Source organism: Carcharodon carcharias, chromosome 27, assembly GCF_017639515.1.
Source record: "Carcharodon carcharias isolate sCarCar2 chromosome 27, sCarCar2.pri, whole genome shotgun sequence".
NCBI classification, from domain to species: domain Eukaryota; kingdom Metazoa; phylum Chordata; class Chondrichthyes; order Lamniformes; family Lamnidae; genus Carcharodon; species Carcharodon carcharias.
Window position 1 is genome coordinate 19,069,057 of NC_054493.1, and position 15,750 is coordinate 19,084,806.

A 15,750-nucleotide genomic window follows, 5' to 3' on the forward strand; every position below is an offset into this window, starting at 1 on the left:
GCTCTGCCTCTTTTTCTCGCTCTGCCTCTTTTTCTCGCTCTGCCTCTTTTTCTCGCTCTGCCTCTTTTTCTCTCGCTCTGCCTCTTTTTCTCTCGCTCTGCCTCTCTTTCTCGCTCTGCCTCTCTTTCTCGCTCTGCCTCTCTCGCTCTGCCTCTCTTTCTCGCTCTGCATCTCTTTCTCGCTCTGCCTCTCTTTCTCGCTCTGCCTCTCTTTCTCGCTCTGCCTCTCTTTCTCGCTCTGCCTCTCTTTCTCGCTCTGCCTTTCTTTCTCTCTCTCTCTCTCTGCCTTTCTTTCTGTCTCTCTGCCTCTCTCTGACTTTGTATCTCTCTCTCTCTCTCTTTCTCCCCTCTCTGTCTCTGCCCTCTCCCGCCCTCTCTCTCTTGCCATCGCCCCCCCTCTAGCTCTGTAACCCTGACAGCAGTGGGACAGGGTGAGTCACTGTTTGTGAGCACTGGGAAAGTGTGAAACCCACTGCCCCTCTTAGAAGCTCGGGGAGAGGAAGCCTCCTCCCCACAGCCTCCCTTTGGGGGAGGTGGTGGAGGGGGGAAGAGGTCATAAATCTCCCTTTGGCAAAGGGCAAGGAGGTGGGGGTGGGCCCTCTCTCTGCTGGGGCTGCGGGGTCTCCCTTGGGGATTAGGGTGGAAGAAATCCCCCTGTGGCGAGGGAGGGACGGAGAGAGAACTCTCCCTCGGTGGGGAGGGGGAGGGGGGTGGTGGGGGTGGGTACGCGGGCTGGGGGAGGGGAGTTGCCAGCGATATCTCGGTGGATGGGAATGATGGATCCCTGTTCGTGGCGGGGGGGTGGTGGTGGTGGGGGTTTGGCGGAGTGGGTGGGGGGGAGCTTACACTGGGCTGGGAGTGGGTGTGGCAGCGATGGGGACTGGACTGGACCCCGGGCGGAGTGTTTTGCCTCCCCGCTCACGAAGTAACTCGCTCCCTCCTCCTCTCTCCCTGCAGAGGCTGCAGGAGGCTGAGGTGTACGACTTCACAAGGCCCCTTGGGGTGGTCGCCTTCCTGATGGACTGCGTGCAGAACCACGTGCAGGTACGATCCACAGTCCCCACCTAAAGATGTTGTGTGTGGGGAGAGGGCGGTGGGGGAGGGGGAGGGGGCGGTGGGGGAAGGGGAGGGGTGGGGGAGGGGGCGGTGGGGGAAGGGGAGGGGTGGGGGAGGGTTGGGTGGGGGGAGGGGGTGGGGGGGAGGGGGTGGGAGGGTGGGTTGGGGGGAGGGGGAGGGGATGGGTTGGGGGAGGGGTGGGGGGCGTTGGGGGGGGTGGGTTGGGCGGAGAGGGAGGGGGTGGGTGGGGGGGGGAGGGGGAGGGGGTGGGTGGGGGGAGGGGTGGGAGGGTGGGTTGGGCAGAGAGGGAGGGGGTGGGTGGGGGGGGAGGGGTGGAGGGCGTGGGGGAGGGGCGGAGGGGGAGGGGTGGGGATGTGGGAGGGGTAGGTGTGAAGGGGAGGGCGGGGTAGGTGTGAAGGGGAGGGGCCCATCGGTGCGTGGTGGAGGAAAGCAGCCACTCCTGGAGCCTCAGGTTCAAGTCAGTAAAACATCTTTCATAAACGTTCGAGGCCATGGGGCCGAGTGCTGGTCAATGGGATTCGGTAGGTAGGTAGGTCAGGTGTTTCTCATGTGTCGGTGCAGACTCGATGGACCGAAGGGCCTCTCCTGCACCGTGTGGTTCTGTGATCTTTATCCGAGCGCACGCGGTACAAGCTCCTAAAACCAGCAAGGGAAAACGTCTCGAAATTTCACACTTTGCAAACATCCTTTCATAATCCTTACGTTACAATATCACTGCTAGACCTTGTTAACATTTGATAATGGCCAAGCGATCTTGCTAAACTGCTACTCACGCTGAACGGAATTCTTGTTGACAGCCGCGAATGGCGGGTTACTCTAATGTCGTCTTCACCTCGTGAGTCTCTTTGGCCTTCTCTGCAAGACAATGCGTAGGGAGGTGTTATCTCTTTAACTTCTTTAGCCAGCGAGTGGTGAATCTATGGAATTCATTGCCACAGAAGGCTGTGGAGGCCGGGTCAGAGTGTATTTAAGAGCGAGATAGATAGGTTCTTGATTGGTCAGGGGATCAAAGGTTACGGGGAGAAGGCGGGAGAATGGGGTTGAGAAACTTATCAGCCGTGATTGAATGGCGGAGCAGACTCGATGGGCCGAATGGCCTAATTTCTGCTCCTGTGTCTTATGGTTTTATCTCATCGTTCTTTTTGTTATTTGTTCACGGGATGTGGGCATCGCTGGGCCGGGCCCAGCGTTTATTGCCCCATCCCCCTAATTGCCCCCTTGAAAAGGTGGTGGTGGGTGAGCCGCCTTCTTGAGCCGCTGCAATTCCAAGTGGTGTAGGTACACCCACCGAGCTGTTAGGGAGGGAGTTTCCCAGATTTTGACCCGGCAACAGGGAAGTCTTCCCGATATATTTCCAAGTTGGGATGGCGAGTGCGGCTCGGAGGGGAACTTCCAGCTGGTGGTGTTCCCTGTGTGTCTGCTGCCCTCGTCCTTCTAAACGGTAGCGGTCGTGGGTTTGGAAGGTGCTGTCGAAGGAGCCTCGGTGAGTTGCTGCAGCGCATCTTGTAGATGGTACACACACTGCTGCTACTGTGCGTCGGTGGTGGAGGGAGTGAATGTTGGTGGATGGGGTGCCGATCGAGGAGGGGCTGCTTTGTCCTGGATGATGTTGAGCTTCTCGAGAGTTGTTGAAGCTGCACTCATCCAGACAAGTGGGGAGTGTCCCATCACCCTCCTTCCTTGTGCCTTGTAGATGATGGACAGGTTTTGGGGAGTCAGGAGGTTACTTACCACAGGATTCCCAGCCTCTGACCTGCTCTTGTAGCCACAGTATTTATACGGCTGGTTCAGTTCCGTTTCTGGTCAATGGTAACACCCAGGATGTTGATAGTGGGGGATTCAGTGATGGTAATGCCATTGAATGTCAAGGGGCGATGGTTGGATTCTTTCTTGTTGGAGACGGTCATTGCCTGGCACTTATGTGGCATGAATGTTACTTGCCACATGTCAGCCCAAAGCCTGGATATTGTCTAGGTCTTGCTGCATTTGGACATGGACTGCTTCAGTATCTGAGGAGTCACGAATGGTGCTGAACATTGTGCAATTGTCAGCGAATATCCCCACTTCTGACCTTGTGATGCAGGGAAGGTCATCGATGAAGCAGCTGAAGATGGTTGGGCCGAGGACACCAGCCTGAGGAACTCCTGTAGTGATGTCCTGGAGCTGAGATGACTGACCTCCAACAACTACAACCATCTTCCTTTGTGCTGGGTATGTCTCCAACCAGCAGAGTGTTTTCCCCCTGATTCCCACAGACTCCAGTTGTGCCAGGGCTCCTTGATGCCACACTCGGCCAAATGCTGCCTTGATGTCGAGGGCAGTCACTCTCACCTCACCTCGGGAGCTCAGCTCTTTTGTCCATGTTTGAACCGAGGCTGTAATGAGGTCAGGAGCTGAGTGGCCCTGTCAGAACCCAAACTGGGCATCAGTGAGCAGGTTATTGCTAAGCCAGTGCTGCTTGATAGCACTGTTGATGACCTCTTCCATTACTTTACTGATGCTGGGGAGTAGACTGATGGGGCGGTAATTGGTCGGGTTGGATTTGTCCTGCTTTTTGTGTACAGGACATACCTGCACAATTTCCTACATAGCTGGGTAGATGCCAGTGCTGTAGCTGTACTGGAACAGCTTGGCTAGGGGCGCAGCAAGTTCTAGAGCACAAGTCTTCAGTACTATTGCCAGAATATTGTCAGGGCTCATAGCCTTTGTAGTATCCAGTGTCTTTGGCTGTTTCTTGATATCAGTGAATCGAATTGGCTGAAGACTGACATCTGTGATACTGGGGATCTCCGGAGGAGGCTGAGATGGATCATCCACTCGGCACTTCCGGCTGAAGATTGTTGTGAATGCTTTAGCCTTATATTTTGCACTGATGTGCTGAGCTCCTCCATCATTGAAGATGGGGATATTTGTGGAGCCTCCTTCTTTGGTGAGTTGTTTAATTATCCACCAACATTCATGACTGGATGTGACAGGACTACAGAGCTTAGATCTGATCTGTTGGTTGTAGGATCGCTTAGCTCTATCACTTGCTGCTTATGCTGTTTGGCATGCAAGTAGTCCTGTGTTATAGCTTCACCAGGTTGGCACCTCATTTTTAGGTATGCCTGGTGCTGCTCCTGGCATGCCCTCCTGCACACTTCATTCAACCAGAGTTGATCCCCTGGCTTGATGGTAATGGTAGAGTGGGGGATATGCCGGGCCATGAGGTTACAGATTGTGTTCGAGTACAATTGTGCTGCTGCTGATGGTCCACAGTGCCTCATGGATGCCCATTTTGAGCGGCTAGACCTGTTCCCATTTAGCACGGTGGTTATGCCACACAACACGATGGAAGGTATCCTCAATGTGAAGGCAGAACTTTGTCTCAACAATGACTGTGCGGTTGTCACTCCTACCGATACTGTCACGGACAGATGCATCTGTGTCAGGCAGGTTGGTGAGGATGAGGTCAAGTATATTTTTCCCTCTTGTTAGTTCCCTCACCACTAGTCTAGCAGCTATGTCCTTTAGGACTCGGTCAGCTTGGTCAGTAGTGGTGCTGCTGAGTCAGTGTGTGTGCTGGACATTGAAGTCCCCCACCCAGAGTTTATTCTGCGCCCTTGCCACCCTCAGTGCTTCCTCCAAGTGGTGTTGAACATGGAGGAGCACTGATTCACCAGCTGAGGGAGGGCGGTACGAAGTAACCAGCAGGAGGTTTCCTTGCCCAGGTTTGACCTGATGCCATGAGACTTCATGGGGTCCAGAGTCAAAGTTGAGGACTCCCAGGGCATCTCCCTCCTGATTGGGAGAAAATTCTGAAGGAGAGAATCTATGTCTACTTGGAGAGGCAAGGTTTGATCAGGGATAGTCAGCGTGGCTTTGTCAGAGGGAGGTTACGCCTAACAAATTTGATTGAATTTTTTGAGGAGGTGACCAGGTGTGTAGATGAGGGTAGTGCAGTTGATGTCGTTTATATGGGTTTCAGTAAAGCCTTTGACAAGGTCCCATATGGGAAACTTATAAAGAAGGCAAATGCATGTGGGATACAGGGTAATTTGATAAGGTGGATTCAAAATTGGCTTAGTTGTAGGAGACAGAGAGTGATGACAGAAGGATGCTTTAGTGACTGGAAGTCAGTGTCCAGTGGCGTACCACAGGGATCTGTGCTGGGTCCCCTATTATTCATCATTTATATAAACGACATAGATGACTATGTGGGGGGGAGGATTAGTAAGTTTGTGGATGACACAAGGATTGGCTGGGTGGTTAACAGTGAGGTTGAGTGTCTTGGGCTACAAGAAGATATAGACGGGATGGTCAAATGGGCAGATGGAATTTAACCCTGAAAAGTGTGAGGTGATACACTTTGGAAGGAGTAATTTGACAAGGAAGTATTCAATGAACGTCATGGCACTAGGAAGTTCTGAGGAACAAAGGGATCTTGGCGCGTGTGTCCATAGATCTCTGAAGGCGGAGGGGCATGTTAGTGGGGTGGTGAAAAAGGCATATGGGACACTTGCCTTTATCAATTGAGGCAAAGATTACATAAGTAGGGAGGTCATGTTGGAGTTGTACAGAACCTTAGTGAGGCCACAGCTGGAGTGCTGTGTGCAGTTCTGGTCACCACATTGTAGGAAGGATGTGATTGCACTGGAGGGGGTGCAGAGGAGATTCACCAGGATGTTGCCTGGGAAGAAATGTTATGAAGAGAGGTCGGATAGACTTGGGTTGTTTTCGTTGGAGCAGAGAAGACTGAGGGGCGACCTGATCGCGGTGTACAAGATTATGAGGGGCATGGACAGGGTGGATAGGGAACAGCTGTTCCCCTTAGTTGAAGGGTCAGTCATGAGGGGACACAAGTTCAAGGTGAGGGGCAGAAGGTTTAGGGGGGATGTGAGGAAAAACTTTTTTACCCAGAGGGTGGTGATGGTCTGGAATGCGCTGCCTGGGAGGGTGGTGGAGGCGGGTTGCCTCACATCCTGTAAAAAGTACCTGGATGAGCACTTGGCACGTCATAACATTCAAAGGCTATGGGGCCGAGTGCTGGTAAATGGGATTAGGTAGGTCAGGTGTTTCTCACGTGTCAGTGCAGACTCGATGGGCCGAAGGGCCTCTCCTGCACTGTGAGATTCTGTGATTGTATACCACCTCTGCTGGGACTGTCCTGCTGGTGGGACAGGACATACCCAGGGGTGGTGATGGTGGTGTCCGGGACATTATCTGTAAGGGGGGGAGGGGGTGAGGCAAGCGGGGGGGAGGGGGTGAGGCGGGGGGGGGAGGGGGTGAGGCGGGGGAGGGGAAGGGGGTTGGGCGGGGGAGGGGGTGAGTGGGGCGGGGGGAGGGCGTGAGGCGGGCGGGGGAGGGGAGGAGGTGAGGCGAGCGGGGGGGAGGGGGTAAGGCGGGGGAGGGGAAGGGGGTTGGGCGGGGGAGGGGGTGAGGCGGGCGGGGGGAGGAGGTGAGGCGAGCAGGGGGGAGGAGGTGAGGCAAGCGGGGGGAGGGGGTGAGGCCAGCAGAGTCGCCCTGGTGAGCATGGGAAGGGGAAGGGGAAGGCGAGGGGGCCCGATCGGCCCTTCGAGCCTCCTCTCCTGCCGTTTGGTTGGATTTCGGCCGCAGCCTCCATCCAGCGGCCCTGACCTCGACTCCCTCCTCCCTCTTCCCGACACACGCGCTCGGCGACGCTCCCAGCAGCAAACGGACGATCGCGTGAGCATGTCGCGCCCCGGCCTCCTTCGGGGATGGCCCAGCTGGTCTCGGGGCCCGGTTGGGGGGGGCGAGGAGGAGGAGCCCCCTCGAGTGTGAAAGGGGCCCTGGCGGAGCGGGGGGGGTTGGGGGGTGAGGGTGGGGGAGAAGGTATCACAGCTGCAGAGAACGTCACAGCACAGAAGGAGGCCGCTCGGCCCATCCCATCTGCGCCGGCTTCTCCAGTCGAACGCCAAGACTCGGTCCCATTTCCGCTGCCTTCCCCCCGATGTGGAGGGTACCTTGCGCGTGGCTCAGATATGCAGATAGTCACCCGGCGCCCTCTCGGATGCCTCAATTGAACCTGCCTCCACCTCACTTCCAGGCAGCGCGTCCCAGACCCCAACCATGGGCCTTGTTTGCTCCTTTTGCAAATCACCATAAGCCCGTGACCGCTCCCCCCCCCACCAACCACCTTTTCCGAAGCGGAACAGCTCTTCCCTCCCCTATGGACTCTGCCCAGCGGCTCCCCCCCCCCACCCCCCCTCCCGGTCAAATCTCCTCTCTCTGTGTCTCCGAGGAGAACCGTAGCAGTGATTGTGGTTTTATTTATTTATTTATTTTATTCATTGGACGCGGGCGTCATGGGCCAGTGTTCATTGCCCGTCCCTAATTGCCCGTGAGTGGAGGGTCATTTAAGAGCCGACCGTGGGACCTGGAGTCACGTCTAGGCCAGACCAGGGAAAGACGGCGGGTTTCGCCGCCGGGTTTTGTGGTCACCCTCGGTCAGGTTTTTATTATTTGGGGTTCAAATTTCACCCTCCCACCGTAGGGCGGTGGGGGTGGGGATTCGAACCCGGCTCACCCCCCCCCTCCCCAAAACCTCCGCAGCATCACCCTGGATCTTTTCTGGAATACCGGCCCAGCCGACGATCCCACTGCCCCACACCGCCCGCCGTGTGCGGTGCACTTGTTCGAGAAGGCCGCGCGATCTGTGGTCACCGATGGGAGAGTAGCAAGCGGTGGGGGTGGGGGGGTGGGGTGGGGGTCACCTCCGCAGTTGGCGCTGAGTCAGAGTTGGAGCTGAAAGCACGCGTGCGCGCCGTTACTGCTGAGCACCTTGGAAATAAAGTCGGGGTTTCCGCCCAAGAAGTGACTGGCGATCGACCCCATCGTTAAATAGCGCGACTCGGCCACCCCACCACAACCCCAGGAACAGTCCCAACCTCCCCAGCCCGTTCTCATCGCTGAAGTTTCTCATCCCCCGGGGACCGTGCCGCTAACCCTCTTCTGCAACCCTCTGCATTGCGTTTGCCTCCGTCCCAGGGCGTGGCGCCCAGGGCCGCAGGCCACACTCCGGCCGAGGCAGAAGGCCTTGGCTGGGAGAGGGCAGAGGAGCCTGACAGGGTCCCCCTCGGCCCGACAGTGGGCCGCAGCCTGGGAGGCGGGACCGGGAGTTGGGTGCCTGGGGGAGAGCGGAGGCCAGGGAAGGCCCCAAGAATGACTCGACAGGCCTGCGGGGGGTGATGAGTGGTTGCGGTGGTGGGGACCCCACGCAGTCAGCCCTGTGGTGGGGGAGGAGGGGGGAGAAGAAAGAAGGAGCGGGTATTTAGTATCGGCCTTGGCTCCTCGGGAGTTGGTGCCCGGGAATCTGTTGCCTCTTGCTGTGCTCCTTCATCAAGTTTCCCGTCCCTAGATCGACGCCATGCTCCAGCTGAGTGACTGCGACCACCACCAGTACCACCAGTCCCTCCAGCTCTACCGTTACCACGTCAACCTCGACATGCTGTTTGTCCACGTGAACCTGTCGGCCCGTCTATCCAGGTGCGCCACTGTTGTTGGGGGGTTGAGTTGGGGGATGGATGGGTTGGAGGGGGGTGGGTGGGCAGCAGCTTTGGGTCTGCCTGGCCCGGAGGATGCTGGGAACCGCTCTTGCCGGTGGCCTGTTAACATGACCTTGGCCGACGGTCACTCTGCTCTGCTCTACCCTGCCCCCCACCACTCGACCTTGCCCCCCCTCCCGCCCCTTGACCCTGCCCCCCCTCCCGCCCCTCGACCCTGCCCCCCCGACCCTGCCCCCCCTCCCGCCCCTCGACCCTGCCCCCCCGACCCTGCCCCCGCCGCCCCTCGACCCTGCCCCCCCGCCCCTCGACCCTGCCCCCCCGCCCCTCGACCCTGCCCCCCTGCCCCTCCATCCTCCTTTAAATGAGCGACCCCTTGTTTTTAAACAGTGACCCCCACATTCTAGATTCTCCCACAAGAGGAAACACCCTCTCCACATCCACCCTGTCAAGACCCCACAGGATCTTACAAGTTTCAATCAAGTTGCCCCTCACTCTTCTAAACTCCAGCGGATACAAACCCGGCCTGTCCAACCTTCCCTCATAAGACATCTTGTCCATTCCTGGCATTAGTCTGGTAAACCTTCTCTGAACTACTTCCAGTGCATTTACATCCTTACTTAAATCAGGTGACCAATACTGTACACAGTGCTCCAGATGTGGTCTCACCAGTGCCCTGTACAACTGAAGCATCACCTCCCTCCTTTTATAATCAATTCCCCCTCACAATAAATAATAACATCCTATTCGCTTTCCTGATTACCTGCTGTACCTGCTATTAGCCTTTTGTGATTCATGCGCTAGGACGCCCAGATCCCTCTGCACCTCAGAGCTCTGCAATCTCTCACCATTTAGATAGTATGCTTCTCTTTTATTCTTCCTGCCAAAATGGGCAATTCCACATTTTCTCACATTGTACTCCATTTGCCAGATCATTACCCTCTCACTTATCTATATCTTTCTGTAGCCTCCTTATGTCCTCTTCACAACTTACTTTCCTACCTATCTTTGTGCAAATTTGGCAGCCATCCCTTCAATCTCCCCGTCCGAGTTATTTATATAAATTATAAACGGTTGAGGTCCCAGCAGTGATCCCTGTGGCACACCACTTGCTACATCTTGCCAATCAGAAAAAGACCCATTTATGCCAACTCTCTGCTTCCTGTTAGCCAGCCAATCTTCTATCCATGCCAATATGTTACCCCCTATACCATGAGCATTTATTTTCTGCAGTCACTTTTGATGTGGCACTTTATCAAATGCCTTCTGGAAATTTAAGCACAGTACATCCACTGGTTCCCCTTTATCCACAGGAGATGTGACTCCTTAAAAGAACTCCGATACATTGGTTAAACATAATTTCCCTTTCACAAAACCATGTTGACTCTGCCTGATGACCTTGAGCTTATCCACGTGCCCAGCTGTGGCTTCTTTAACAATAGCTTCTAACATTTTCCCTACGACAGATGTTAAACTAACTGACCGGGGTAGTTTCCCGCTTGCTGTCTCCCTCCCTTTTTTAATAATGGAGTTACATTTGCTATTTTCTGATCTAATGTGACCTTCCCCGAATCAAGGGAGCTTTGGAAAATTAAAACCAATGCATCAACTCTCTCACTAGCCATTTCTTACAAGACCCTAGGATGAAGTCTGTCAGGACCTGGGCTCTTATCAGCCCACAGCTCCAACAATTTACTCAGTACCATTTATATCTCTGGTGACTAAATTTCCTGAGTTCTTCCCTTCCTTCCATATCCTGATTTATAGCTGCTTCTGGGATGTTACTTGTATCCTCTATAGTGAAGGCTGATGCAAAATACCTTATCAGTTCATCTGTTAATCTCCTTGTTTTCCATTATCAATTCTCCAAACTCACTTTCCATAGGACCAACACTTACTTTCCTAACTCGTTTCTTTTTAAAATATTTATAAGAACCCTTACTATCTGTTTTTATATTTCTGGCGAGTTTTTTCTTGTACTCGAATTTTTCCCTCCTTATTAATCATTCTTTGCTGTTCCTTATATTCTGTCCAATCTTCTGACCTGCCACCTGCCTTTGCACAATTATATACTTTAAGTTTGATACAATCCTTAACCTTTCTAGTTAACCACGGATGTGTGTCCATCCCTTGGACTCGTTGGAATGCATCTATTCTGAGTATTCTGAAATATCCCTTTAAATATTAGCCACTGCATCTCTATGGACCTATCCCTTAACCTAACTTGCCATCTCAGCTCTCGTGCCCTCATACTTGATCTTATCTAAGTTTAAAAACTTAATCTCAGCCCCACTCCTCTCTCCCTCAAACTGAACATAAAATTCAATCACGTTATGGTCGCTGCTACCTAGTAACACCTTCACTATGAGATCATCTTGTTGCACAATACCAGGTCTCGTTTAACCTGCTACCTGGCTGCCTCCATAAGATGCTGTTCTACGAAACTGCCCTGAAAACATTCTATGAACTCCTCATCGAGGCTACCTTTGCCCATCTGACCTTTCCAGCCTATCTGTCGATTAAAACCTCCCATGATTATCGCCGAGCCTTTCTGACAAGCTCCCTTTATTTCTTCCTTTATGCTTAACCCTACCATGTGGTTACGATAAGGGGACCTGTACACGACTCCCACAAGTGACCTCTTGCCTTTACCACTAATCGTCTCTACCCAAACCGTTTCCACCCCCTGGTTTCCTGAACGGAGATCATCCCTCTCTACTGTGCCAAATACCATCATTAACTAATAGGGCCACCTCTCCATAAACATCTACCTCCCTTGTGTTGTAGGCCATGACATATGGATGCCGGTACTCACTCACGATAGAGGCACCCCTCCACATTTTCCTCTCTTTCTGTCCTTCCTAAATATCCTGTACCCTTCAATATTCAGGCCCTCTTATCCCTCCCTCCGAGCCCCTCTTCCCCACCCACCCCACACCTCTCCCCGCCTCCCCCTCTCCTTTCCTCCGCTCCCCACTTCCTCCTCTCCCCGCCTCCCCCTCTCCGTTCCTCTTTTCCCCGCCTCCCCCTTCCTCTGGATTACTGGTCCAGTGATATTACCACTAAGTCACCAATTCTCACTGACGAAAAGCCATGTTTCATGTTTCAGCATCAAAACCAGCACCGTCGGATTCAACAACGATATCTTCCTGTGCGGTTACAGTGAACAGATCTTACGGTGAGCAGAAGGAGAGAAAGAGAGACAAGTTGTGCTTTATCAGCTGGTAGTTTGTATGGGACAGCGTAAAAGAAGCTCGACTCTGTATCTAACCCCGTGCTGTACCTGTCCTGAGAGTGTTTGATGGGGACAGTGTAGAGGAAGCTTTACTCTGTATCTAACCCCGTGCTGTACCTGTCCTGAGAGTGTTTGATGGGGACGGTGTAGAGGGAGCTTTACTCTGTATCTAACCCCTGCAATGTGTCTGTCTGTGACTGTTTGCAGGGGGGTTTCTTTGTGTCCTATGTATATTGAGGCCATCTGTCTGTTCGCTGCAGGTTTGTGTGTGAACGAGGGAACTCTCGCCTCCTGGAGCACGTGGAGAGAATCGACGAGTTCTTCCACCTGCCGAGGTCCCAGGAGGGTGGTCGGAGACGGAAGGTTGTGGAGCCACCGGCCTTGGGCCCTCTGATTCGGACTCCAAAACTCAGGTACTGCTTCTCTCACTGATTATCGGCCTGGAATGCCTGCTGCAGAGTCCTGCACACTGAACAGAAAGAGCCCGGGAACTCTTGTCCACCCCACACCTTGATTTCGTGCTCTCACTCTCTATTTCGCGTTCTCTCTCTCGCTTGCTATTTGCGCTCTCGCTCTCTCTCGCTCTCTCTCGCTCTCTCTCGCTCTCTCTCGCTCTCTCTCGCTCTCTCTCGCTCTCTCTCGCTCTCTCTCGCTCTCTCTCGCGCTCTCGCTCTCTCGCTCTCTCGCTCTCTCGCTCTCTCGCGCTCTCGCGCTCTCGCGCTCTCGCTCTCTCGCTCTCTCGCTCTCTCGCTCTCTCGCTCTCTCGCTGTCTCGCGCTCTCGCTGTCTCGCGCTCTCGCGCTCTCGCGCTCTCGCTCTCTCGCTCTCTCGCTCTCTCGCTCTCTCGCTCTCTCGCTCTCTCTCTCTAGCTCTCTCTCGCGCTCTCTCTCTCTCGCGCTCTCTCTCTCGCGCTCTCTCTCTCTCGCGCTCTCTCTCTCGCGCTCTCTCTCTCACGCTCTGTCTCTCGCGCTCTCTCTCGCGCTCTCTCTCGCGCTCTCTCTCGCGCTCTCTCTCGCGCTCTCTCTCGCGCTCTCTCTCTCGCGCTCTCTCTCGCGCTCTCTCTCGCGCTCTCTCTCGCGCTCTCTCTCTCATGCGCTCTCTCTCTCTCGCGCTCTCTCTCTTGTGCTCTCTCTCTCGCGCTCTCTCTCTCGCGCTCTCTCTCTCGCGCTCTCTCGCGCTCTCTCTCTCGCGCTCTCTCTCTCGCGCGCTCTCTCTCGCGCGCTCTCTCTCGCGCGCTCTCTCTCGCGCGCTCTCTCTCTTGCGCTCCCTCGCGCTCTCTCTCTCGCGCTCTCTCTCTCGCGCTCTCTCTCTCGCGCTCTCTCTCTCGCGCTCTCTTTCTCTCGCGCTCTCTTTCTCTCGCGCTCTCTTTCTCTCGCGCTCTCTTTCTCTCGCGCTCTCTTTCTCTCGCGCTCTCTTTCTCTTGCGCGCTCTCTCGTGCTCTCGCTCGTGCTCTCGCTCTCTCGTGCTCTCTCGCGCTCTCTCTCTCGCTCTCTCACGCTCGCTCTCGCTCTCTCTCTCTCTCTCTCTCGCTCTCGCTCTCTCTCTCGCTCTCTCTCTCGCTCTCGCTCTCGCTCTCGCTCTCTCGCTCTCGCTCTCTCGCTCTCGCTCTCTCGCTCTCTCGCTCTCTCGCTCTCGCTCTCGCTCTCGCTCTCTCGCTCTCTCGCTCTCTCGCTCTCTCTCTCTCGCGCTCTCTCTCTCTCGCGCTCTCTCTCTCGCGCTCTCTGTCTCTCGCGCTCTCTCTCTCGCGCGCTCTCTCTCTCGCGCGCTCTCTCTCGCGCGCTCTCTCTCTCGCGCGCTCTCTCTCGCGCGCTCTCTCTCTCGCGCTCTCTCTCTCGCGCTCTCTCTCTCGCGCTCTCTCTCTCGCGCTCTCTCTCTCGCGCTCTCTCTCTCGCGCTCTCTCTCTCTTGCACGCTCTCTCGCGCTCTCGCTCTCTCGCGCTCTCGCTCTCTCGTGCTCTCTCGCGCTCTCTCGCGCTGTCTCTCTCACGCTCTCTGTCTCTCGCGCTCTCTCTCTCTTGCGCGCTGTCTCGCGCTCTTGCTCTCTCGCGCTCTCGCTCTCTCGTGCTCTCTCGCGCTCTCTCTCTCTCGCGCTCTCGCGCTCTCTCGCTCTCTCGCTCTCTCGCTCTCTCGCTCTCTCGCTCTTTCGCGCTCTCGCTCTCTCTCGCGCGCTCTCTCTCTCGCTCTCTCGCGCTCTCGCTCTCTCGCGCTCTCGCTTTCTCGCTCTCGCTCTCTCGCGCTGTCTCGCGCTCTCTCTCTCGCGCTCTCTCTCTCGCGCTCTCTCTCTCGCGCTCTCTCTCTCGCGCTCTCTCTCTTGCGCTCTCTCTCTTGCGCTCTCTCTCTTGCGCGCTCTCTCTCTCTTGCGCGCTCTCTCTCTTGCGCGCGCTCTCTCTCTCTTGCGCGCGCTCTCTCTCTCTTGCGCGCGTTCTCTCTCTCTTGCGCGCGTTCTCTCTCTCTTGCGCGCGCTCTCTCTCTCTTGCGCGCGCTCTCTCTCTCTTGCGCGCGCTCTCGCTCTCTTGCGCGCGCTCTCTCTCTCTTGCGCGCGCTCTCTCTCTCTTGCGCGCGCTCTCCCTCTCTTGCGCGCGCTCTCTCTCTCTTGCGCGCGCTCTCTCTCTCTTGCGCGCGCTCTCTCTCTCTTGCGCGCGCTCTCTCTCTCTTGCGCGCGCTCTCTCTCTCTTGCGCGCGCTCTCTCTTGCGCGCGCTCTCTCTCTCTTGCGCGCGCTCTCTCGTGCTCTCTCTCTCTTGCACGCTCTCTCGCACTCTCTCGCGCTCTCGCTCTCTCGCGCTCTCGCGCTCTCGCTCTCTCGCGCTCTCGCGCTCTCGCTCTCTCGCGCTCTCGCTCTCTCGCGCTCTCGCTCTCTCGCATTCTCTCTCTCTCGCGCGCTCTCTCTCTCGCTCGCTATTTTGGGCTCTCTCGCTCCCTATTTCCCTCTCTATTTCGCCCTCTCTTACTCTATACTTTGCTCGCCCCCTCGGCTGCCCCCTCGCTCGCCCCCTCGCTCGCCCCCTCGCTCGCCCCCTCGCTCGCCCCCTCGGCCGCCCCCTCGGCCGCCCCCTCGCTCGGCCGCCCCCTCGGCCGCCCCCTCGGCCGCCCCCTCGGCCGCCCCCTGTCTCTGAGCCGCTCCGTCACTTGCCCTGCCCCGGCCACTCGCTCGTGCTCTATTTCTCCCTCACTCAATCTTTCTCTCTGCATCTATCTCTCTCTTACCACTCGATCTCTCTCACTCTGTCTCTTTCTTTCTTTCTCACTCACTCTGCCTCCCCCTCTCTCTTTCTCTATCTTTCTTTCTCTCTTGCTCTCTCTTTCTCCCTCGCACTCTCTCTCTCTCTCTCTGCTGAATCCCGATGGGTTAGTTGGATGTTGGGGCCGGGGTTGGGATGGTTGGGGCTACAATTTGTCTTCGTGTCATCTTAATTTTGAGGAGGCGCTGAATAATCAGCCAACGCTGCAGCTCCCCATCTCTATCCTGGGTCAGCCGGTGCAGAGAGAGTGTGTTGCGGGTGCCTGTGTCTCTTTCCCTGTCTGCTCCGCCTGGTCCCCCTGCCCTTTCCCTGACCTCTCTCCTGTCTCTCCCGCAGGTGGCGGACGGTGCGAGTCTTCGTATCCTCAACGTTCCGGGATATGCACTCGGAGCGCGACCTCCTCGTCCGCTCAGTCTTCCCCGAGCTCCGGGCCAGAGCGGCCCGCCATTTTGTCCGGGTCCAGGAGGTGGATCTCCGCTGGGGTATAACTGAGGAGGCATCCCGTGGGAACAGGTGGGTGCGGATTCTCTTGCCCTCCCTCCTGATTCTCTCTCGTTCTCTCTTTCTCCATATTGATTCTCTCTATCTCTTCATCTCTCTCTCTGTTCTGATTTCTTTGTCTTTCTCTCTGTCTTCCTGTCCTAATATTCTTTCTCTCTTGCGCTCTCTCTCTTTCTTTCTTTCTTGCTCGCGTTCTCT

The 15,750-nt window shown here is 55.9% G+C and overlaps 1 protein-coding gene across 1 annotated transcript in view; it reads left to right on the plus strand.

Moving 5' to 3' along the window:
• LOC121270348 (telomerase protein component 1-like) overlaps nucleotides 1–15,750 on the plus strand; it is a 111,587-nt gene that overhangs the window by 42,246 nt on the left and 53,591 nt on the right. The window contains exons 13-17 of the mRNA XM_041175640.1: nucleotides 957–1,043; nucleotides 8,434–8,561; nucleotides 11,688–11,756; nucleotides 12,074–12,226; nucleotides 15,388–15,564. Coding sequence (XP_041031574.1) covers nucleotides 957–1,043; nucleotides 8,434–8,561; nucleotides 11,688–11,756; nucleotides 12,074–12,226; nucleotides 15,388–15,564 — 614 coding nt within the window. The remainder of the gene's footprint in view (nucleotides 1–956; nucleotides 1,044–8,433; nucleotides 8,562–11,687; nucleotides 11,757–12,073; nucleotides 12,227–15,387; nucleotides 15,565–15,750) is intronic.